The sequence below is a fragment of the Vipera berus genome (genome assembly GCF_964194415.1).
Source record: "Vipera berus genome assembly, chromosome: 3".
Lineage (NCBI taxonomy): Eukaryota > Metazoa > Chordata > Lepidosauria > Squamata > Viperidae > Vipera > Vipera berus.
Genome location: NC_138204.1, coordinates 51,048,084 through 51,071,512, shown reverse-complemented (window position 1 = coordinate 51,071,512; position 23,429 = coordinate 51,048,084). Strand labels below are relative to the sequence as shown.

The 23,429-nt window shown below is 38.0% G+C and overlaps 1 protein-coding gene across 2 annotated transcripts in view; it reads left to right on the top strand.

Annotated features, from left to right (window-relative positions):
- Nucleotides 1–23,429, top strand: part of ITPR3 (inositol 1,4,5-trisphosphate receptor type 3) — a 116,381-nt gene that overhangs the window by 68,848 nt on the left and 24,104 nt on the right. For both annotated transcript variants that reach the window (XM_081324928.1, XM_081324929.1), the window contains 19 exons: nucleotides 1,720–1,845; nucleotides 2,084–2,206; nucleotides 4,316–4,516; nucleotides 6,115–6,366; nucleotides 7,023–7,148; nucleotides 9,011–9,136; nucleotides 10,002–10,122; nucleotides 11,199–11,383; nucleotides 12,110–12,258; nucleotides 13,226–13,334; nucleotides 13,704–13,794; nucleotides 15,221–15,390; nucleotides 16,416–16,590; nucleotides 17,243–17,430; nucleotides 18,455–18,655; nucleotides 18,865–18,975; nucleotides 19,922–20,017; nucleotides 21,220–21,321; nucleotides 22,172–22,258. In XM_081324928.1, the coding sequence (XP_081181054.1) occupies nucleotides 1,720–1,845; nucleotides 2,084–2,206; nucleotides 4,316–4,516; nucleotides 6,115–6,366; nucleotides 7,023–7,148; nucleotides 9,011–9,136; nucleotides 10,002–10,122; nucleotides 11,199–11,383; nucleotides 12,110–12,258; nucleotides 13,226–13,334; nucleotides 13,704–13,794; nucleotides 15,221–15,390; nucleotides 16,416–16,590; nucleotides 17,243–17,430; nucleotides 18,455–18,655; nucleotides 18,865–18,975; nucleotides 19,922–20,017; nucleotides 21,220–21,321; nucleotides 22,172–22,258 (2,739 nt within the window). The remainder of the gene's footprint in view (nucleotides 1–1,719; nucleotides 1,846–2,083; nucleotides 2,207–4,315; nucleotides 4,517–6,114; nucleotides 6,367–7,022; nucleotides 7,149–9,010; nucleotides 9,137–10,001; nucleotides 10,123–11,198; nucleotides 11,384–12,109; nucleotides 12,259–13,225; nucleotides 13,335–13,703; nucleotides 13,795–15,220; nucleotides 15,391–16,415; nucleotides 16,591–17,242; nucleotides 17,431–18,454; nucleotides 18,656–18,864; nucleotides 18,976–19,921; nucleotides 20,018–21,219; nucleotides 21,322–22,171; nucleotides 22,259–23,429) is intronic.

The following is a 23,429-nucleotide window of genomic DNA, read 5'->3' as shown; positions in this document are numbered from 1 at the left end:
CTGTGAAGAAACCAGAATCCCCCAGTTTTACTTTGGCTATTACTTGAGGATATCTTATAGTGCTTCTCTAAAGGTTGAGGTGTGTAAAGAAAAAGTAAAGAAATATATAAAGAAACGACTTTCCCCTTCATTATAACAAGGCTAAACTATTTTAGTAACCAATCATGTTATCTTAAAATATGCCACAAATGATCTCTTCTTCCCATATCTCATCTATAAACAAATCCTTAAAGCCTCATCTGTCAGTCTTGGTCAGCAAAAGTTCACTAAGGGCTACCAGAGATAAAACCGATCTATTTTAAACTTGATCTAATAAACTAACCTTATATTCCTTCTGTAAAGTTTGATTTCTTTGTCTCTTCTCATAAAATCTTTCAAAAGTTTAACAGGTCACTTTTGTAAATCCATTTTTTTGGTAGAAAAATTATCCAAATCACTCTTTTGGTTTATTATTTGTATAACCAGTGTTGCATCTTCTTTCATACCTTTCCTGTATCTTGTCATTTTGAAATACACTTTCAAATCAGTCTCAGTCTTATCCTTATTCCTCTTCTATAACATCTCTTAAACAATCTATCAATAATGACAGATACTGTTAAGATTATCTTCTGGGTCGCTTGTTCATAAATATACTTCAGAACATTTAATATTGAGCTATTTTTCTTCATTCTGTATTAATAAGTGAAATTTCAGTTTCCTTTAATTATAATGTTTTTCCTTCTGGTTCCCTCTAGTGTTCAATCTTCAAAGTTACATCCTATCATTGTTTTTTTTAAGAATACAAAACAAAGTGTCCCACAGGAAGGGTTCTTATAATTAATTTCACAATCTTATTTCAAATCCATCTTGACCCTTATTCTGTCTATATAAACTTAAATATATGGCTGTTTTATATATATAGGTATATAGGTATAGGTATGTGTGATGTGGTGGCTCAGTGGGTTAGGATGCTGAGCTTGTCGATCAGAAGGTCGGCAGTTTGGCGGGTCGAATCCCGAGTGCCGCGTAACAGAGTGAGTGCCTGTTACTCGTCCCAGCTTCTGCCAACCTAGCAGTTCGAAAGCACGTAAAAATGCAAGTAGAAAAATAGGGACCACTCCGGTGGGAAGGTAACAGCGTTCTGTGCGCCTTTGGCGTCTAGTCATGCCGGCCACATGACCACAGAGATGTCCTCGGACAAGCGCTGGCTCTTCAGCTTTGAAACGGAGATGAGCACCGGCCCCTAGAGTCGGAAACGACTAGCACACATGTGCAGGGGAACCTTTACCTTTACCTATGTCTGTGTGCGTGCGCATGTGCGTGTGCGTGCATATGTGTACATACACACACACCCCTATACCTATACCTATACATAACACCCTTAAACTTGTATTTAAAACTTCTTTCTCTAAGGATTGAAGGGACTGGTCTTATAAAACATATCTCTCCAAAAGTTCTTAACAATTGAAAGGCAATTAAGAAGCAGTTTCCAAAAGTGTTTAAAAAACAAGTCTTTGTATCCATATATATGGATACACACACACACACACACACTTGTGTGTGTTACATTATATGGGGGTGAGCTTGATTGAAATCCCTTGACTCACTGCCTGGCTGCCAGTCTCTGCCATAACACTGTCCTCGCTCCTTCAGGGATGTCTACTTTACCTCCTCACCAGAAGTGTGGAGTATATTTCTCTTATTCCCTCTTTCATTAGGTGTTTTCTTTACTTTCTCCAGATTCTGGAGCGACTAAATAAAATGTGTGGTGTTGGTGAGCAGATGCGAAAAAAACAGCAGCGTTTGCTGAAAAATATGGATGCCCACAAAGTGATGCTGGATCTGTTGCAAATCCCTTATGAGAAGGTAGGAAGAAGACGGGCACTTGATTGGAATACCAGAAGGTGGTGGCTCTTAGGTTCTTATTGGATAATAAATTTATTTTAAAGGCATTAATCAGGGAATTGTCTAGTCCAATCTTCCTTAAAAACAGTAATTATAAAGCTAAATCTTTCCTTATTTCCATTTTCTTGAAAGCTTCCAAAGAAGGAATTTGTGCAGTTTTTCTAGGCAACTGACTTTCTTTTGTTCTGAACATATGCAGGGTGATGCCAAAATGTTGGAGATTTTAAGATTAACCCATCAGTTCCTACAGAAATTTTGTGCGGGCAACCAAGAAAATCAGACCCTTCTGCATAAGCATCTCAACTTGTTCCTTACTACTGGGGTAAGAAAGAAGGGACAAGTAAAAGAAGGTGGAAATGTCTAAAAAAAATCCCAATGTGTTGAAAAAGTTGAATTCTGATAGTTCTCCAATTTCTGCTCAAATTAACTTGTGTAGTATTTGTAATAAATATAATAGCTTCATTGCTTCAAATGATTTATAAGGCCAAATAGGGCTGTTATGTGATTCACATAACCGGTTGAGAAGGGCAACAGATTTTGCTTCCCATCTGCTGCTTAGGGGCCCAATCATAATTCTTACATCCATGTCTTTTTCCGAGTTGCTCTAGCTATTGCAGCTGTCACTACGGCCCACTAGTTTATAGGAAAGCACTTTGCTTTCCAAACTCTGATGCTCTCCATTGCTCAGCAAGGCTTTCTGAATAAAACTCTGTCAAATAATATTTGTCTTGGTGGCAAACAATGTTTTAAATTTAAATTAGTTGCTCTCTGCAGATGCTGCCCATGAGGACCTCTATTACAATAGCTTTTTCTGAGAAAAGTTCCTTTTCACAGAATGGCAAATAGGACATTAACATGCGCTAAAAATACTGAGGTTGCTTTTACAACCTCAAGTGGTAGCAAAAACATTTGAAAGGGTTGTAGTGAGTGAAGATAATGGAGGTGGCCGATAGGTCCAGCTTAGGTGGCACAATATTTTATATTAACCCTAAAGCCAATTTAATATGAACTTTTTTTCAACCAAGCCATTGTGAAGAATACAGTTGTTTATGAAATATGAATTGCATTTTTTTCCGACTAAGTGTTTGGATTCCTCCTAGGGTGAAACCCTTTGACCATGACTGTTGAAAGCAGATAGTATAATATCTTGCTATTTTGAGGTGGGGAATACAGTATATAAAAATGCAAAACACCAACCCTATGGAATCAGCTCCCCCCTGAGCTTCGGATAGCCCAAAACCTCCAATCCTTTCGCCACGGCCTCAAAACACACCTGTTCCACCAAGCTGACCTAGACTGACAGGCATTTTAATTAATTTATATTTAGTATTTTTAATTCATTTTTAAATTCTCTAATTTTTTATTGCACTGATGTTCTCAATTTCATTTTATCTTGATTTATGTACTTATTATATGTTTTATTGTTAGCCGCCCTGAGTCCTTCGGGAGATAGGGCGGGATATAAATCCCATCAATAAATAAATAAATAAATATCCATTTAATAAGATGCCAGCCTAAGGTGGTAATCCAGACAGGAAGCATGACCAGATGCACTTACTCTATTTAATGTAAGATTGCATTGGGAGAGAGTATTCCTGGCGGCTCGGTGGAAGTGCCATTTGGACAATGCTGGCTCTCTTCGCAAAGAAAGAGAGATGAGCACCACACCCTAGAGTTGGAAATGACTGGACAGGGGAAACCTTTACCTTTTACATTGGGAGAATCTTGCAAGCCTGAAAGTGCTTTTTCCCCCTCCTCACTTTTACAACCCAAGAAATGAGGGAGGGTCTCTTCTGAGATGTTTCCCCTTTTGTGGCTAAACTGCTGCTTGTCTGACCGTTCCTCTGGCTGTGGCTATTTTCCCTGTCTCCGGGGTCATTCCCCCACACAAACAAAGAAAATTCCACTCAGTGGAATGATATGGACCCTTCCTGATCTAAGATAAGGTGGCTGCTTTATTTTCCACTTTCTGTTTTATTCTCACCACATTTTGAGATTGCACCTGACCAAGGTAACCAGAAGGGGTTTGGAAATTGGGGTTTTCCTGAGAGTTGATACTAGATAGACAGATAAATAATAAAAAGATGATTAGGATTAATGTTAGTGAATAACCTCTTTTGAGTCAAATGCTCCAATCAATTTTAAACAATGTACCGAGAGGGCAAGTGTCAAAAATGGATGAATTTAAGACAAAAATATGAATTATTTGGATTAAATGTCATTAAAAATTAACTTTATTTAATGTTCATTATATTATTACTACCCATGTATTTAATGATTTGTAGTTTCTCTCATGTTAAAAACTACAGTTTGTTAGCAAATTCTGGAGGGTCTGTGGAAGTTCTTCCAAATGTTTTATAAAATGTATGTGATCTACAGGTTATGCATCGGGTTTAGATACATATGAATGATAACAATTGTTTCTTGACAGCTTATGGAGGCAGAGACAATGCAGCACATTTTTCTGAACAATTATCAGCTGTGCTCTGAGATCAGTGAAGGGGTGCTACAACATTTCATCCATTGTCTGGCTACACACGGGCGCCATGTTCAGTATCTTGACTTCCTTCACACTATCATCAAGGCTGAGGGCAAGTACATTAAGAAATGCCAGGACATGATCATGACTGAGGTGAGATTCCAGGTCTCTGGGAAAGAGGGTAGAAAAGAGGAACAGGATAAAATACATGGAAACAGACTAGGAAGTGTTTATACATAAATAAGGGGTAGAGCCATTGTAGATTAGCAGAGGAAACCAAGTAATGTTAAATGTAATCTGGTAACAGGCCCTGAGAAATTACAGAGGTGAGGCTCTGATTTGGACTATTCCCATTCCTATATTAAGAACTTCAGGAAATATTTTTTTCTCACAAACCTCTTGCTTAATGTTCCCAAAACAAGAAATATAAAGTATTAAGAGAGTACAAAAATGAGCCTTGGAAAAATAACATATATAAGGCAGCCTGTCTGATCTTTTCAAAATGATCAGGTGTGCAGTCTTCCTCCAAATATCTGTCAAGCTTTAATAATGAAGGATTGAACCCTGGTGAACCTAAGCTTATGGTCTTCCAAACTGGGAGTTGATTTATTAAATGGGTATTAATGTATAAAATCTATAGGGACATATTAAGCAATGTTGTAGCTTGACAGTGTACTATTTATTTAACACAACCATTTCTCTCAATTTTGTAATGCCTATAGTTACTATGTACATTTATTCCTGTATATAAAATGGTTGCCAAATTACATAACACAAACAGCTCTAATGCTGACTGTATGGGGAACAAAGGATAGCTATTACTTAGTGCAACAGATGCCACAGCCAGATGTTCAAATATTCACACCCATTTCCCATCCTTTCTATTCTTGTTTGCTGTTTTGGAACCATTTTCATCATATATTTTTACTAGAAGGCTCATTTGATCTCAGCTTGAATAGCCAATGGTCAGGGATGATGGTGATTGTGGTGGAAAAGATGTAGAAGCAGGTTGTCGATACCTCTATTAAGCAGTATAGTAATGTATACCGGTAATAGCCATTCAAATGCCATCCTCTAATTCAATGTTTGTTGTGGTATGCTTTACTCTTCCCACTGCCAGAGGAAATATAAATTTGTATTGGGATTTTTTTAAAACCTACAAATTGGAAGAGTAATTGTTGCATAACAATTCTGTCATATTTTAATGCCAAGATATAGTTTTATTTATTTGACAGTATTTGTATACTGCCCCCATACAATGGAATTTAGGAGAAAATAATATTCTAGAAGGATACAGATATACTGCACCTGGAGCCAAACAAGGTTATTTTAGTTCTAGAAGCTTCAGACTGTACTGTCTTAAAAAATAAGGGACAGGAGAGAAAAAAAGATTCAGCATAGGAAGATATCTCCCGTTAGTAGATTTGTTCTCTATGTATTATGAGTAAACTCTTTAATTCTATTATGATGTTACAGAAAATAATCATTGTACCTGGCTAGTATTTGAATGGATTACCCTCAGAGAAATATTCAGGGCTATACATTAGATTGAAAAATAGAATGAATATTCTAAAAGGATGTAATGGTGAATTCCTGCCAAGACAATAACATGGATGTAATCACTAGGGATTGAGCTCAAGTCAGTGAGCAGGATATGGCACGTGAGAAGTAGACTGGAGAGAGCCAAAGACTAGATATTTAAGCAGCAGTATTGTTTTTTTTTGCTTAGATGTCTTGTCCCTTTGCTGTAGATTACCAATGCTGGGGATGATGTTGTGGTGTTCTATAATGACAAGACCTCCCTAGCCAACATGTTGGAGATGATGACAGCAGCTCGGGATGGGATAGAGGAGAACAGTCCCCTCATGTACCATATCTCTTTGGTGGATTTGCTGGCTGCCTGTGCTGAAGGCAAAAATGTATACACAGAAATCAAGTGCACATCTCTACTTCCTTTGGAGGATGTGGTGCGAGTAGTCACTCACGAAGACTGCATTACTGAGGTAATGGAAGGGTGCACTATAGATGCCATCTATTGCTGACAAATAGCTTTATAGTTATTAAACTAGGTTTGCTCAAAGTAAGAAAACAGTGAGCTGTAAAGACTGGTCAAGTTTAGAAAAGTCCTGTTCAGTTACTACTGGGCAACTTTATAGCCAGTAATTATAAGAACGTAAGACTATAAATATGTAATAGTAAGATCTCTCTATTGACTCACAAAATTCTATCTCTTTGAAGAATTTAAGGGTATTGTAAGATTAGGCCTGCAATTAAGTTGTCCAGTATCTTCCTTACCAGAGGGGTCACCAGAGATTATATGAATCATGACAAATATGTACTGTAATTATTTTTCAGCCTTATCTTCAGGGGCTTTTTACAAGAATAAAATGGATTTACTTCATATCCTGTTATCTTTCAGAAAAAAACAGGGTGTCAGATTGACGATGGTTTTATGAACTGTTCCTTGGTCAAATCCCTTTTTTTTCCTTTGATTTTTACAGTTGTAGATAATTTTCTCAAGAGCATAAATGGTGCTAATAAAGAGGAAAGTGCTATCCCCCTCCAAAAAAAAAAAGGTGATGACTGTGGAGGAGCTTTGGTTCTATTCTTGCAACATGCCAGTCTTTAAATCCTTGCCTCTTTTACTCTGGTCTTTCAGGTGAAAATTGCATATGTCAATTTTGTCAATCACTGCTATGTAGACACAGAGGTGGAGATGAAGGAGATCTATACCAGCAACCACATCTGGACACTGTTTGAGAACTTCACCCTTGACATGGCTAGGGTAAGTGTTGAAATTTATGAGAAAATCCTTTGGCTGCAAATATGTGAACAGATAGCTACATAAATGGATGCCTCCACTTTCTCCAAATTGCTGCCATCAAAACATACGCGAAGGATATCAGTCTGGGGAAACTTGAACTAGTTTAATAAATTAATGAAAAGAGCTTCCTACATAACACCTGACTGGTCTCTGAAATTCAATGCTAAAAGTGCTTGGTTGCCCATCAACACACATAGATTCAGCCACTTTCATTAGTGATTCCTTGTTGTTGTTGTTGTTGTTGTTGTTGTTGTTAGCTGCGAAGTCGTGTCCGACCTATCGCGACCCTATGGACAACATTCCTCCAGGCCTTCCTGTGATTCCTTAGTGATTCCTTAGTGATCCCTAAAGATTAATTAGGACTAAATGTCATTAATCATAATCATAAACATTAAGATTGTGATTCATTATAACTAACCCTAACCAAAAGCATGAAAAAAGGGAGACACCAGCTACAGCTTTGGGAGTGGATACCAGTTGCAGGGAACAGTGGAGGGCAAGGCACTCATCTCTTGTCTCATCTCTTGCTTGTGAAGTATCTAATTGGCCACACTTAAGTAGGTAATTATCTGAGCCAGGAGTGTTCTTATATTTATGTAAAAATGCAAAAAAGCTCCTACATTATAATCCATTGAACTCCAAATATTTTGGTTATACTTTCCATTAGGTACCCTGAGATGATGAAGTGAGTTGTGGCTCATGAAAGCTTATGCATTTTTTTAAAAAAAAGTAGTCTAAAAAAGGAGCTATCATAGTCCTGATTTTCTCCCACCACAGGCTAACATGGGTTTTCCTCCTACAGTGAAACAAAGCAATACTCTCCGGTTATGTGTACACTTTTACAAAGAGGTTAGCCATGAAAACTAGCTATTCCAATGCAGTTAAACCTTTGAATATTAAATTTTGAAGCCTACCTACACAATTGCCATCATCATGCTTGTGAAATCCCTCTGGATTTCTGACTCTGCTTTTGGATAATGGAATGCTGAGTTCAAGAACACAGTTTTTCATACGTTCAGTATGCCAGAGCTCAGAATGCCATTCTTTGAACAAGGTAATGTTTTATTATATTGTCCTATTAGGATCACAAATTACACACATTTGTTCCTGCTTGGTAGAAGGCACAGCCCTGGAAACTCTCTGCCAAGGTTTGCCTTCAGAGAGGATTGATGCCATGCAGGAGGCAAAAGCTTCTCTTGCCTCCTATACTCATTGCACTGCGGAACTGTTCAGCTGTCTGAATGAACTAATCCACGGTTAAGATTTGTAAAATTGTGAACTGCAAAAACTCATCTCTGCCAACAAATGATTAGGGTGCATGAAAGGCAATTCTGTCACACCCACAGCCTCCCCCTGCAGCATGGGACTAATGGTAGGACAGAGCTGCTGTCAGGATTTTTTAGATGGTAATTAAAGGTAAAGGTAAAGGTTCCCCCGCACATGCGTGCTAGTTGTTTCCGACTCTAGCGGCCGGTGCTCATATCCGTTTCAAAGCCGAAGAGCCAGCATTTCTCCGAGCACGTCTCCGTGGTCATGTGGCTGGCATGACTAGACGCCAAAGGTGCACGGAACGCTGTTACCTTCCCACCGTAGTGGTCCCTATTTTTCTACTTGCATTTTTACGTGCTTTCGAACTGCTAGGTTGGCAGAAGCTGGGACAAGTAACAGGCGCTCACTCTGTTATGCGGCACTCAGGATTTGACCCGCCAAACTGCCGACCTTCTGATGGACAAGCTCAGCGTCCTAACCCACTGAGCCACCGCGTCCTTGGTAATTAGGAGATGTCTAATGTTGTTCAAATTTTGTTTTAATTCCACCTTCAGGTATGCAAGAAACGTGAAAAGCGCTTGTCAGATCCTGCCTTGGAGAAATATGTGCTGACGGTGGTGCTGGACACTATCAATGCATTCTTCAGCTCCCCTTTCTCTGAGAATAGCACTTCCTTACAGGTACAATTGAAACTTTACAATGGTTGAATCTATTTTCCATTTCTTTTTGTAAGCAAGAATAATTGTTTGAAATATGCGGCCACTCGTGATAACTCTGAGAAATGATACCTGTCAACAGTGCTTTTTTTTAAAAGAAAAAGGTGCCGGAACTCACACATGTCATTCAACCCACCTTGCCTACCCTACAGGGTTCCATCCAAAAAAGGTGCCGGAACTCCGTTCTGAGCGTTCTATGAGAAAAAAAGCCCTGCCTGTCAACAATACTACATTGCTATAAGTTTCTTTTTTGATGAAAAAAGAACCCAAGAAGCAGAACAGTCTTCGCATTCACTAATATAGAGACTTTTAAAATCTTTGATCTTAGTTTTAGAACAATAATTTGTAATTGAGTTGATTCTGAACTCAGCTTAAACTGCTAGTTTAACAGTTGTCACTCTTAAGATGTTATTAGAAGATAAAACAGGGTGGGTGAGAGGGTGAATCCACAACTGGATACCTCAGTTGTTTTTAAGTAACTCTAGCTAATTAGATCAATACAAAAAGAGTTAATCTTTTCCCTTGTGCCATTTTTCCCATCCATTTCTTGTGAATCCCATTAGTGACTTTGAGAGGCCAATAGAGAAGGATATCTTGATTGGGACAAATTAATTGCCACCAGTTAACTGTCCCAGAGTGGGGCAAAGTATTAATTGCCTAAATATTATTTCAGATCTGAGTCATGTCCCATATCACAACTGCATTTTTTTAATGTAGGCATTCCAGTTGTGGGTCTGGTAGACTTTATCGCTGTACCCTGGGTGGAGCTGCAATAGAAATAAAAGCAGGATTTCAGCAGAGGTCCTTAAATGTTTCTTCTCCCTTTCAGACACACCAGACTATTGTGGTGCAGCTTCTCCAATCTACCATGAGACTTCTGGACTGTTCTTGGCTGCAGCAGCAGCAAAAGAGCTCAGTGGAAACTTGTATTCGCACATTGGCTATGGTTGGTAAGGAGCAATACCTAAACATCCCTTTGGAACGAAGGAGGGCAGGACATGCAGGATGTATCTGAGATCTACCAGCAGAAGCTGCTTCAAAAGGCACACAGTTTTGATTACAGAATTAATTCATTTACACCAAATTCTCACCTTCTTGTTCAGAGGTCCCCAGTCTTTTGGGCACCAGGGACTGGTTCTGTGGAGAGAGGTTTTTCCGCGGACCGGAGGGGGTGTGATTTTATGTACTTCCTGCATCCTGCAAATGGGGCTTTGCTTGTTTGTGCGGACTAGTTTCTGGCATGTTGCGGCTTGGTGCCGGTCCATGGACCATGGGTTGGAGACCCCTGTTCTAGTTCTTTTCATTTCAGCTGTGTAAAATGGGGAGGGGGAGTTATATTATGGTTGCCATTATAAAACAAATTAACAAGCACTGTAGCCATCAAATGTTGCTTGAATGGGTGGCATATAAATTTTAATCAATAAATAAATATAAGAAAAGCAAACCAAATGCTTTGCCCATCCTTAAATAATACAGTTTTGTGGATTATGTACTATTTGGATTTGCTTTTTTGATCAACACAGGAACTGAAAAATTCACATGACTGCTGTTTAACATAGTGTTTAATTGTGTAACTTTCCACAATGAGAGTTTATTTTTATTTATCTTTGGATAGATGAGAATCACAGTGATATGGAAGGAAGGATCAATTCTTTCCTCTCTGGTTATGATTTCAGTGATCTTTCTCCCACTTACCTCAACTTTGATCAAAAAGCAGCTTTCATTTCTACTAATACTTTTTTTTCTAAAAAAAATGTCTGCAGATGTGGCAGGAAGATTCAACAGAATTAGGACAAGTGAGGAAAGAATTGCAAATTCCTACATTATACAACAGATTAAAAATTGTGAGAATTCTCTGAGTATGTAATTAACACCATGTATAATACGATCTTTATTTTTGGGGTGTGATCTTTATTTTATATAGTTTGGTGGAATGACCAAGGTTACTGTTTGAACCCAGTATCATCCTTGTCATCAGTGCTGTACTTAAAATGCTTTCCTCAATATAAATATTTTGTTTTTTCAGCTAAAAGTCGGTCCATTGCCTTACCCATGGATTTGGATGCCCATGTCAGCTCCTTGTTAAACAGCAGTTCGATTAGCAATGCCCAAAGGAATGCTTCCAACTATAAGACAGCATCACGTACTTTCCCTCGGGTTTCAGCTACAACCAATCAGTGGGACTACAAGAACATCATTGAGAAGTTGCAGGTACAAACTCATAACTGGTTTTGAGGGACCAGTATATGTTTGTCTCTTAATCAAGCATAACTCAAAAAGAAGAATTTAAATGATCCTCTGGAGTAACTCAAATTCTGTACTTCTGTACTCCAGAAGCTTGGATAATTTGTGTATATTCCTCAGGAATTTGGGTTTCAGTGTGCTGGAGCACTGATTGGTTGATGGTGTTCCTATTGCTTGGATTGACATTTTATCATTGTATTGTTTATGGTTGTGTGTTAGTGTATATATATTGTAGTTTTGCATTTTTATTGTTAGGCTTTGTTTCTGCTTTTTTTAAAGTTAGTGGTTCTCAATCTGTAGTCCACGGATCCCTAGGGGGCTGCAATGTGCTCACACAGGGTCTGCAAAGGCTTGAAGAAATGTTATTATTTAAATCTTGAGTTAGGTATTGGTGGTCTATAGCCATAAAAGGTATTTAAAGGGGTCTGTGGTGAAGAACCAGTTGAGAACCATGGTTTTAAGTCTTTCAGAATACCTTGGTTGAGTTGAATAGTCATATCAATGTTTTAAATAAATAAATACAATTTAGATCCTTTGGTTTACTTTGTGTACCTGTTTTGCTTCCACTAATTTTGAGAGAGCCACTTCTGAGAGCTTTATATTGTTTTACTGGGTAATTTCAGGTTCACAAAAGAGTAGTTTGAATGAACAAATAAATAATAGCTCTGCACTGAAAATGCTATGCCATTACAGGACATTATCAATGCCCTAGAGGAGCGCTTGCAACCTCTGGTTGAAGCTGAACTCTCAGTCCTGGTGGATGTCCTGCACTGTCCAGAACTACTTTTCATGGAAGGGACTGAGGCCTATCAACGTTGTGAAAGTGGTGGCTTTCTCTCTAAGTAAGTAGGCTCTCTACAGGGACGCGGTGGCTCACTGGGTTAGGACGCTGAGCTTGTCGATCAGATGGTCGGCAGTTTGGCGGGTCGAATCTTGAGTGCTGTGTAACAGAGTGAGCGCCTGTTACTCGTCCCAGCTTCTGCCAACCTAGCAGTTCAAAAGCACGTAAAAAATGCAAGTAGAAAAATAGGGACCACTACAGTGGGAAGGTAACAGCGTTCCGTGCGCCTTTGGCGTCTAGTCATGCCGGCCACATGACCACGGAGACGTGCTCGGACAAGCGCTGGCTCTTCAGCTTGAAACGGAGATGAGCACCGGCCCCTAGAGTTGGAAACGACTAGCACGCATGTGCGGGGGAACCTTTACCTTTACCTTAAGTAGGCTCTCTAGCTATAGAGAAATGTAGACTTTGAGGAATATTCCTAACATATGTCATTATTGGTCATAAATTTTTTGTGAAACTAGGGCAAGGGTGTCAAACTCGCAACCTCATGTGATGTGTTGCAATGTATTGTGACCTTTTTTCCATTGCTGGCAATGGGGTGAGTGCGGTTTCAGCACGATGCATCTGGCCCATGGGCCGGCAGTTTGATACCCCTGAACTAGGGCCTATTTGTTGATTTATTGAATTGGAGCTTTCAGCTGCATGCTCCTACTGATCCAGTTATAGCAATCACATGAAATTATGTTAAATAACCATTTCACTTTTATATTGAGCAGATGTCATCCCATAATTTATGATAGGAATCTTCTCCTGAAAAACAGGAATGAGAAGAACAGAGAAAAAGTACAGGGCATATACCGGGAAGAGGAGTAAATAGATTTTAGGACTTGACAGAACAATTATATTAGTGCCCGCTTAAGTAAAGAATCCAGACTATTTCTTAACAAAGCCAGTTTTATCTGTGGTGGAATGACAATTTCTGTGAGCAGGATTATGGTTTGAATTCATTTTTTTTCATCATCTAGGTTAATCCAACATACTAAAGACCTGATGGGGACTGAAGAGAAGCTTTGCATCAAAGTATTGAGGACACTACAGCAAATGCTTTTGAAAAGGAACAAATATGGAGACAGGGTGAGTTGTTAAGAATGCTTATTTTTACCTGGATTTGAAATTTATTCTCTTTATTGTGCTTTCTGGGTGAACACTTATGCTTGAGTCTCCATTTAATCAAAGCTCTTTATGATAAATAAGTCTATACCAAACTTTACAAGATACACATTTGATTCATGGCTCTGCTGATGCCCTTTCTTCACACTGACCATCCAGCTAACAATGAAACTTTAGACAGTGGCTTTCCTGCATGTAATGCCTCCAGAAACAGAAGTTCTAGGCACTCAATTAGCTTGTCCTTCATGCTTTTATTTCCAAGAATCAAATTCTTTAGAAAAACATTTAGCAAAAAACCCCATATGATTCATCAAGTTTCTTTTTTAATGCCAGGGCAACACATTGAGGAAAATGCTTCTGGCTAATTACTTGCAGACCAAAAAAACTGGCTCCAAAGGGGAAATAGTTGACTCTTCTGGTATTGGTAAGTGGTGAATCAGTACTAAATTGTGTTTTCTCCCATTTCTTCTTTCAGTTCCTTGTACACATATCTTCAACTACTGTTTTTTGGGGTTGTTTTTTTTTGCTACTTAACTGTCATCATCTTCATCATTCTAGCCATTGTCTATCCACTGCAGGATGAAGGCGTCTTCCCCATGTTTCCAACCAATGTGGACGTGAGCTTTCTTTTGCCAATTGGCAAAGGAAAGCTACTTTACTGAATGCAGCTGATGCTGAATAATCTTTCCAAGGTGTTTTTTTAAAAAAGTAAACATATGTTTATCATGTTTCCTCCAGGAGGTCAGGCAGGTGGACACAGCGCTTTCTTCCACAAATTTTCTCTACTAGAAAAACCCTGTATGTTAACTTGAGCTGAGAGATAGTAATTAGCCGAAGTCACTCAGTAAGCTTCCATAACTGAGGATGGACTTAAATCAACATATCCAGAGTTGCTCAATAGTGAGATGGGTGGCATATAAATTTAATAAAGAAATAAATATCCTTGGTCCTAATCACACCTTAATCACTGATACATTGAATTCTGTTTGTTCTGATTATCCATCCTTCTATGTCATGTTTACATTGCATGTTAAATATTATATTTGGGGTCTTTTGTGTGCAAAACATATGTTGTATTGCTGAGATACAAAGGGCTGCATAAGGATTTCCCCTATTGCAAGCTTAGTCTGGGAACAGTTGGAGCTACTTTTGATCACACAGAGGACAGACTTTAAGCTAAAGTGGCGATGATTGCGAATAATCTTTATGAATGCAAATTGTTTTTAGGTTACTACTTAGGTGGCTCAAAATGTAATCCAAATACAGTTTAACTGAGGGCCAGTTTGGTTTAGGTGTTGGACTAGAAACTGGGAGGTATGTGTTCTAGTGCTCCCTTAGACCCAGAAACTGGGAGACGGTGTGTTCTAGTGCTCCCTTAGGCCCAGAAACCGGGAGACGGTGTGTTCTAGTGCTCCCTTAGGCCCAGAAACCGGGAGACGGTGTGTTCTAGTGCTCCCTTAGGCCCAGAAACCGGGAGACGGTGTGTTCTAGTGCTCCATTAGGCCCAGAAGCTAACTGGGTGATTTTAGGTCAGACACTATCAGTACAATTCACCTCACCAGGTTGTTATTGTAGAGAAAATAAAAACAGGGAGTATTAAGTGCACCACCTTGATATGTATAAATAAAGATGGGATGTAATATCTAATAATTGTATTAGTGGTTTTGCACTTTTTCTGCTTGATTGGTTATATATGCTGCCTGAAATGAAGAGGTAATGAAAGATAACGTTTGCATATCCAAGGGAGGTACATTACCCAGTACATCAGCTTTTCTCCCCTTACTAATTTGGTTATATATTTTAAACTTGTTCAATGGCCTCATTTCTCCTTAATGTTTGTTTGCATACAGGACAAGACCAGGACTGGTCAGTCATTGCTGCTGTGCAATGCCGACTGGACAGAGAAGGGGCTACCAAGCTGGTGTCTGACCTTATCATGAACACCAAAAATGAAAAGATTTTTCAGGAGAGCATGCGCCTGGCTATTCGACTGCTTGATGGTGGCAACACAGAGATACAGGTATTGTGTCTTTTTCCATTATGGTTCTGGTGCATTGTAAATTCAGAATAACTTCTAATGCCATTCCCTAAGTGTGGGATACAGTGGCTTATCCAACATTTAATCAAATGTTTTTATTGTATCCTTCAAAAATTTAATTGCATAATTCATTTTCCCATACTACATTTGCTCCCTCTGCTGGCTTCTTTAGGCCTTGCTAGGACAAATTCAACATTTTCTATTTCATCCTCTTTTATTTTGGAAAAGAAAGCGTGTCCTGCTGATTATATCTGTTGGATCTATTATAAACATATACATGTTTTTAAAGGATAATAAAGTACTTTTCCTATTCCATAATGAAACACTGTACTTCTAAGATTTGAAATCAGCTTTTTCTGAGGAAATATGGTGATGAGACATAATATTATTTATATGCTAAATTTTACAGTGAGGACTAGACCACCAAATATTAATTCAATGTGGTTGTAGTACCAGGAGGAATACATGTTCTGTTGCTATTCAAAGAGACAATTCATCATAATGTGAATTGTGACCTGCATATCTGCATCCTGAGTATAAATCATTGTCCTGTAGTTACTTCCTGGTTGATAATATGCCAGCAATAGGATGTTACCTTACAAATGTAATCTCTGTGGCAGAGGTCTTAGCTAGAATAGGGTAGAAATGCTTGGGTGAAACATGCTTTCATTGTGTTTGTGGAATATTGACAACATATGCCAAAAATGACTGGCACTACCCTTTTCATTACTAGGGAATGCTGCACTTAGCACAGTTGGCAACTTAGTCTGCACATTTTCTAGCTTACTAAAATAATTACCTGAAAGCCTCAATTTACTGAAGCCTTGATGTTAACATTAGTGTGGAGCTTAACAATTATGGGCCCACTTGGTGATGATCTGAGAAAAAGTGGAGAATTATCAAATGCCCTCCTAATGTTTAAAATTGTGAAATCAACACATTTGGATGTACCCGTTGGGAAAATATAATCATTGCACCTGCTTTTGCTCTTTTGCCTCTCTCTGAAGAAATCATTCTATAACTTGATGACCAGTGATAAGAAGTCAGAAAAGTTCTTCAAAGTTGTTCATGACCGGATGAAGAAAGCACAGCAAGAAGTTAAGTCCACCGTGACAGTGAATATGAGTGATATTGGCAATAAGCCCCGAGAAGACAAGGATTCTCCTGATCACAATAGCAAAGGTATGTGAGAAGTGGGGGTGTTTGATCTGACAGTCTGGCTAGAGAAGTCTTAAGTCTGTCTGAATCTGTAAGTATCTCTGAGAATTGCTTAGCCCCATTAATCCTTGGATTTCAAAATTGGAGAGCAATAACAACCTCTTAAGTAGTATCTGCCCTGAATAGTCTCTTTTCCATTTTTTATTGATAGTGTTTTTCTTTTAGGTATTCAGAAAATGTAAGATCTACTTGGACGTTGCTAGTTTAGCATCTTTAGTTCCTGAAAACCAAATCATAGCTTGCTTGAAAGACTGTATTAGTAGTATAGGCTGACATCTAATTATTGTGTGTGGGGATAACCGCTAGTATAATTATTGTCAGCCTTGATACACTTTGAGTTCAATTTCCCAGTGCCTATTAGGGTTTGGATAATGAATAAATACATCTTGTATCTCTGCATTACATAGTTTAATGTTTTCTGAAGTGTCAGAGGAATGTTTTGTTTCTTGTTGACACAATTTAAAGAGGCCTGCTTTCTTACAGGAAGAAGAATAAAGAGGGACGCATGCTGATAGGGCTTCCTCTAAAGAGTTGGGCAGGATACATCTTGGTTTAGCGTTTTTAGATAAATATAGCAGACTGTATGCTGGCAAATGATCAGAGTTCTTGTTTGCAGGAAGAGTAACAACTTTTATGTTGCCTAATGCACCATCATCCCGTTATGCAATGGGTGTAGACTTCCATTCAGCCCATGATGCAAGAGACAGAAATCAGAATAACGAAATGAGTATGTCAGTCTTGATCATGGAGCCAATTCTTCGCTTCCTGCAGCTGCTGTGTGAAAACCACAACCGGGATCTCCAGGTAGGTGTTCTGCAGAGGAAAGGGTGCTTTACATCATGGTTAGGTAACTTTTGGTAACCCCAGTGATTTGATAACTTCAGCAGACGTGCTAATTACAAGTTGGTTCATTGGAGCAGTAAGTAATGCAAGCAGTCCTCACTTAATGACCCTAATTAGGACTGGCAACTCTGTCGTTAAGTGAAGTGGTAGTTGAACAAAGTGGTAGATAAGCAAAATATGTGCTGCATCACTTAGCAACAGCAGCCCTGGCAGTCCATTGTGTTTAAGTGAATTGTACGCCGTTGTTAAGAAAGATATCACAGGACTGTGACTTATGACCTTCTGCTGGCTTCCCTATTAATTTTGCTTGTCAGAAGCTGGCTGGGAAGACTGCAAATGGTGATTACATGATCATGAGATGCTGCAGTGGTCGTAAATGTGCAGTGGTTGCCTAGCGCCCAACTTGTGATTACATGACCCCAAGGATGTTGCAATAGTTATAAGACTGTCATAAATGGAAACAGTCACTAAACAAATTGCCATTAAGCGAAGACCACCTATATCTTCTTCATGGAAGGAGTATCCATGCAATAGGTTAGAATCTTTGCAATGCTTAGGAAAGGAAGGGATCCCATCATTCAGAATCATAGTGTATCTATCACACTAGGCTCCCTCCTTCTTGCTAGAGATCTTCTCTCTCTTCCCACTTCAAAAATGCCTATTTACAATACAATTCTTTCAGCAGTCCCGAGAAGGTTCTACACCCTTTGCACTATTTAGGTGACCATGAAGGCACAGATAAACCTCCAAGTGGCCTTCAAGAGCTCTCAGAAAGAGTGCTAAAAACCAGATGACTGCAAGGAATATAAATCCTTCCATCCTCCATCATTCAGTCAGAACTGAAAAAGCTTCTTGGCTGAGATGCGAAATGTCTTCAAGGAAAAATGAATAAAGTCCAGTTGCCTCTTGAAAAAGCACCTTTGGGACAACCATGACCTGGATGACTGAGAATCTCCATAGTAACGTTTTACTTTATATCTTACAGAATTTTCTCCGCTGCCAGAATAATAAAACCAACTACAATTTGGTGTGTGAAACACTGCAATTTCTGGATATTATGTGCGGTAGCACTACAGGACGGCTGGGTTTACTGGGGCTCTATATTAATGAGGACAACGTTGCCCTTATTACTCAGACTTTGGAGACACTGACGGAATATTGCCAAGGACCCTGCCATGAGAACCAGGTATTGTGATCCTACTTGTGGATAAAATACATTGAATCTTTATGAAACAAATTAATTGTCCAGGAGGGGAGTGAACTGGCTTTGATTTCTTGCTCAAGATGCTGGACAAGACATTAATGTTTTCAGTCATTTCTGACCATCTGGAGTGGGGATTTTGAGGCAGTAATGAGTTGCAAGCCATTTGGATAACTCCATATATCAATCCACAGAGCTGCATTGTGACCCATGAGTCCAATGGCATCGATATAATCACAGCCCTGATCCTCAGTGACATCAGTCCGCTCTGCAAATATAGAATGGATTTGGTTCTTCAGCTGAAGGTAAATGGGGCAACAAGAAATAGATTTATGGGGTGGGAAAGGATGAAGGACATAGCAAGGAATACGTCTATATATACTGTAATCATGGGATTAGATAGAACTAGCTTTTTATGTCAAGCATGGAGATAGTTGTTTCACTTTTTATTTACATATTTATCGATACCCTTTATCCAGGTATAAATTAGAAGCAGGCTGTGAGTGTGAAGAGGAGATAAAATATTTAATGCAAACACATAAGAAAGATCATTCTACTGTATAATGCAGAATTATTTCCTTAGATTGGTAATGACGTTCAGCCCTGATACTCCTTTTTAACAGGAGAGACTATGCATTTAACCAAGGACCACAGACAGGTAGTCCTTGACTTAATAGCCGTTTGTTTAGCGATCATTCAAAGTTACAACGGCACTGAAAAAAGCGACCTATGACTATTTTTCACATGGCCATTACAACACCCCCGTGGTCATGTGATCAAAATTCAGACTTGATAACTGGCCTCTGTTTATCATGGCTGCAGTGTTCTGGGGTCATGTGATCACCTTTGGTGACTTTCTGACAAGCAAGGTCAATGGGGAAGCCAGATTCACTTAACAACTGTCTTACCAACCTAACAACTGCAGTGGTTCTTCTAACAACTGTGGTGAGAAAGATCATAAAGCGGGGCAAAACTCACTTAGCAATGGTTTTGTTTGCCAATGGCAATTTGGGGCTCAGTTGTGCTTGTAAGTTGAGGATTACCTGTACGGTACAGGCTCTATCATTGAAGTATGATGTAAAGGCTACTGCAGGAATTTTGTCTAGACTTGACCTTTGGGTACTGATTCAGAATTTGTACTACAAATTACCTTAATAAAAGAAGGGTGATTTTTTAAAAAACTGAATAGGTTACAGTGGATTATTTCAGTATCCACATGCTTTCAATACATGTCTGCTGTCTTTTTATCAGGATAATGCCTCCAAACTTTTGCTAGGCCTGATGGAGAGCAGGCATGACAGTGAGAATGCTGAGCGGATTCTCATCAGCCTTCGTCCCCAGGAATTGGTAAGGAAGATAAGGGGGGTTAAGAATTTTAGTATTCACTGTTTTGCATTTTTTTTTAAAAGAAGGTATCTGGAGTTCATTGAAGACTCTTGAAAAATTTAAAAAATCAATAGGAATATAATTCCTTAGCAGCATTTCATATTTCTTTGTGTACAATGTTGTTAACAATTTTTGGACTTCTTAGAGCTGCATGGTTGCTATTAATTGTTTGGTTAAAGATAGCATCTAAAAATTGAAATGGGGGCAATTTTTCACTCTTGGAGATATCTATTATACCAGACTGAAGTAAAGCTTTTTGTTGTATTTCAATATCGATCTTCATTGTGATAGATGGGTTTCTCATTGAGAACTTTTTAAATCATAATGTCAGTCTTTTTTTCCCCATTGACAAATTCAGTTGAAAAATCCAAGAGATTTAGCAACCATGCTGTTTCAGCTAATTCAAGAATAAGGGTGTTAAAAGTAGTTGGGATACTAGAAAAATCCATCATAGGTGACTATATATTTTATGCTGTCTATTAATATCTGCTTTAAAATATTTCTTATCTCAAAAATTGCATACTATTATCCATATTTTGAAGGAGTACGGTAGATGAAATGTGAACATTTGGAAAATAATCATATACTATGAGAAAAATTCACATATGAAAAATATGGATGTTATTTCTTTATTTTTACAAAATCAGAATATTATGTAATTATGAGAAAACAGAGTAATGATTAAATAATACATGTCAAGCTGCATGAATCATATATGGACTGATTTATACATCCCTGGTTAGTAGTTAAAAATACTAATAGTGCTACCTTAAGATCTTCCAAGTATTTGGAAATGTTCAGTAAGGATCAGAATGGTATATAAATGATTAGTTTGGAAAACATGAATTTGTCAGCTTTAGAAAGGAAAGGGCAACCATATGGATGCAATAAGGAATTGGTTAATGCATTAATTCTACCATAAGACTTTTGCAAGTTCTAATCAAGCCTAATTTCTGTCATCTGAAATTTTTAGTATTTTTAAAAGAGAAAAATGTTTTTATTTAGAGTGAACTGAAATCATATAATATTAAATCCTATAGTAAATTGTAGGTCAGTGCTTATATGGCAACTTTACCATACATTGTTATACCTTGTTTATATGAAGTCACTACAGTACAGTCCTCTCTTCACCCAGTTTTGACTTTCTGTACCTTATTTTGCAGGTTGATGTCATTAAAACAGCTTACCTTGAAGAAGAAGAATGTGAAAACTCTGAGGTCTCTCCTCGTGAAGTTGGACACAACATCTATATTTTGGCTCTACAGGTGTCATAGATTTATTTATTGCTTAATATAAATCCGTCTCTCTCTTGTTGTGCTGTAGTATTTTGGTATGATAAATTAGAAAGGGGTCTTTCTCCCACATTTATTACACTGAATAGCTTGGACAGATTAATTAAATTTGTAATTAAAGCCATCATAGGAAAATTTTAGCTTCATTTGCAATTTGGCTACTAGCACTTCAATCTCGATCAATAGATATGTTTTAATTTAATTTTCTTTAGAAGGAAAAGGGTTGGGAGTCCTTGTTTTCCTTCAGTTCCCTCAAGTGATTGATAATTAAGTGTTGAGTATATAACCCTTCCTAAATACTTACTCATATTATGACAGATTTTTTTTGGATAGTTTTGTGTGATTACATTATGTTCTGTTACATTTGAATCTTATCTAATAATCCTAATTATTCAACAAAGAACAGTGATGTAACTTATTCAGGTAGATGTAGTTGTCACAGCATAGAAAAGAAAAAAAATGAAAAGCAACTGGGACATTTATTTGTTTATATAAACTCCAAGTACAACTCATCCCACAGTGAGAACTACCCAGGGAAAATCGTTATCCTATTGTAATTATCATGCCTAAACCATCCTTAGAATCCAATGGAAGGTTAACAATTAAATTGGACATGGTTTAAATGAACAGACCATACAACTTGAGCGGCCCGTGTTTTAGGTAGAGAATTTTAAATTGACATAGTCGATTGCATTGTAATGTAGAAGGTTTGGAAATTTAAGTTTTAATTCAAGGAAGTTTTAATCATCTAAAAAAATAGAGACAACGATCAAACTCTCATACCATTGTTAATTTGCACATGTTGTTTGTCTTTATATTTTAGCTTTCTCGACACAACAAGCATCTTCAGCATCTCTTGAAGCCTGTGAAACGGATCCAGGAGGAAGAGGAAGAAGGGATCTCTTCTATGGTATATGAATGGCTTGAATGTTCCCATTAAAAAGGAAAATGCCTAGGAAATACTATTTGGACGGTGTGTCCATCCCTGTGAGACACAGTCTGTTGGCATTCCCCCATATTTGGAGAGGATGGAAGTCCAGCTGTTTCAATCATTTTAACTAATTGTTTTTTGATGATGGAATCAAAGACACCAATCAATTGAGATACTTATGGTTACAGTACATTCATAAACATGCTATGCTGGAGAGCAAAGACTATTACTATCATAATGTTTGCAAACAGTCCTTCTGTGAGAAAATAGAAAGATAATTTTTTGAGATTAAAAGTGCCCACTCTCTGGAACAGCATTCCCCCAAAGATCAGGATGGTACCCTCTCTCCTTGGGTTCCAAAGAGCTTTGAAAACCTGGATTTGGTGTCAGGCCTGGGTTTGATGTTTATTATTTGTTTCAGGCTCCTGTTTTGTTGATTTTCTTGTTTGGTTTCATTTTAGTTATTTATAATTTAAGTTTGGGCCATCTGTCTGATTTTATGTTTTTAGATGTTTTTGTTTCTTTCCATTTTGTACACTGCTTAGATTCCACCAGAGTTAGTCAGCCAATAAATTTAAATAATAAGATACTTTAACATCATCAAATAACATCAGTCTATCCCAGTTACTTAGGAAGCACTCAAAAAGTGGATAAAAATATCAAATCCACTCTAAACATATGGTTGACTGACCACTCATCATCATCATCATCATCATCATCATCATCATCATCATCATCGTCATCGCAGAATGAGTGGTATATTGAAGAAAAAGACAGTATAGAAAAAGAAGTAGGGACTTTGGGAAATAGGGCTGTGAAGCTTAGATAATATTCAGTTTTACTATAGTGATGTTAAAAGATTGTATCATTTATCGAGCTAGATGACAATTTGTAATACTTTTTAATGCTTACTTGTTTCTATGGTTTTGCTATTTCATATAATGTGATGTATTTGTATCTGTTAGAGGTCTACTTTTTTTTAACAGGTAGCGATTAGCTCAATTATGAGAATAAGACAGGAAGGACATTGTATGAAATAGGTTATGAATTCTACAATTAGCAACAGAGGCAAATAATAACATAATACAATAAAATTGCACTTGCAATTTAGGGGAAAGAAGAGGTGAGAGGAGAATTGGTTCTATCTCTC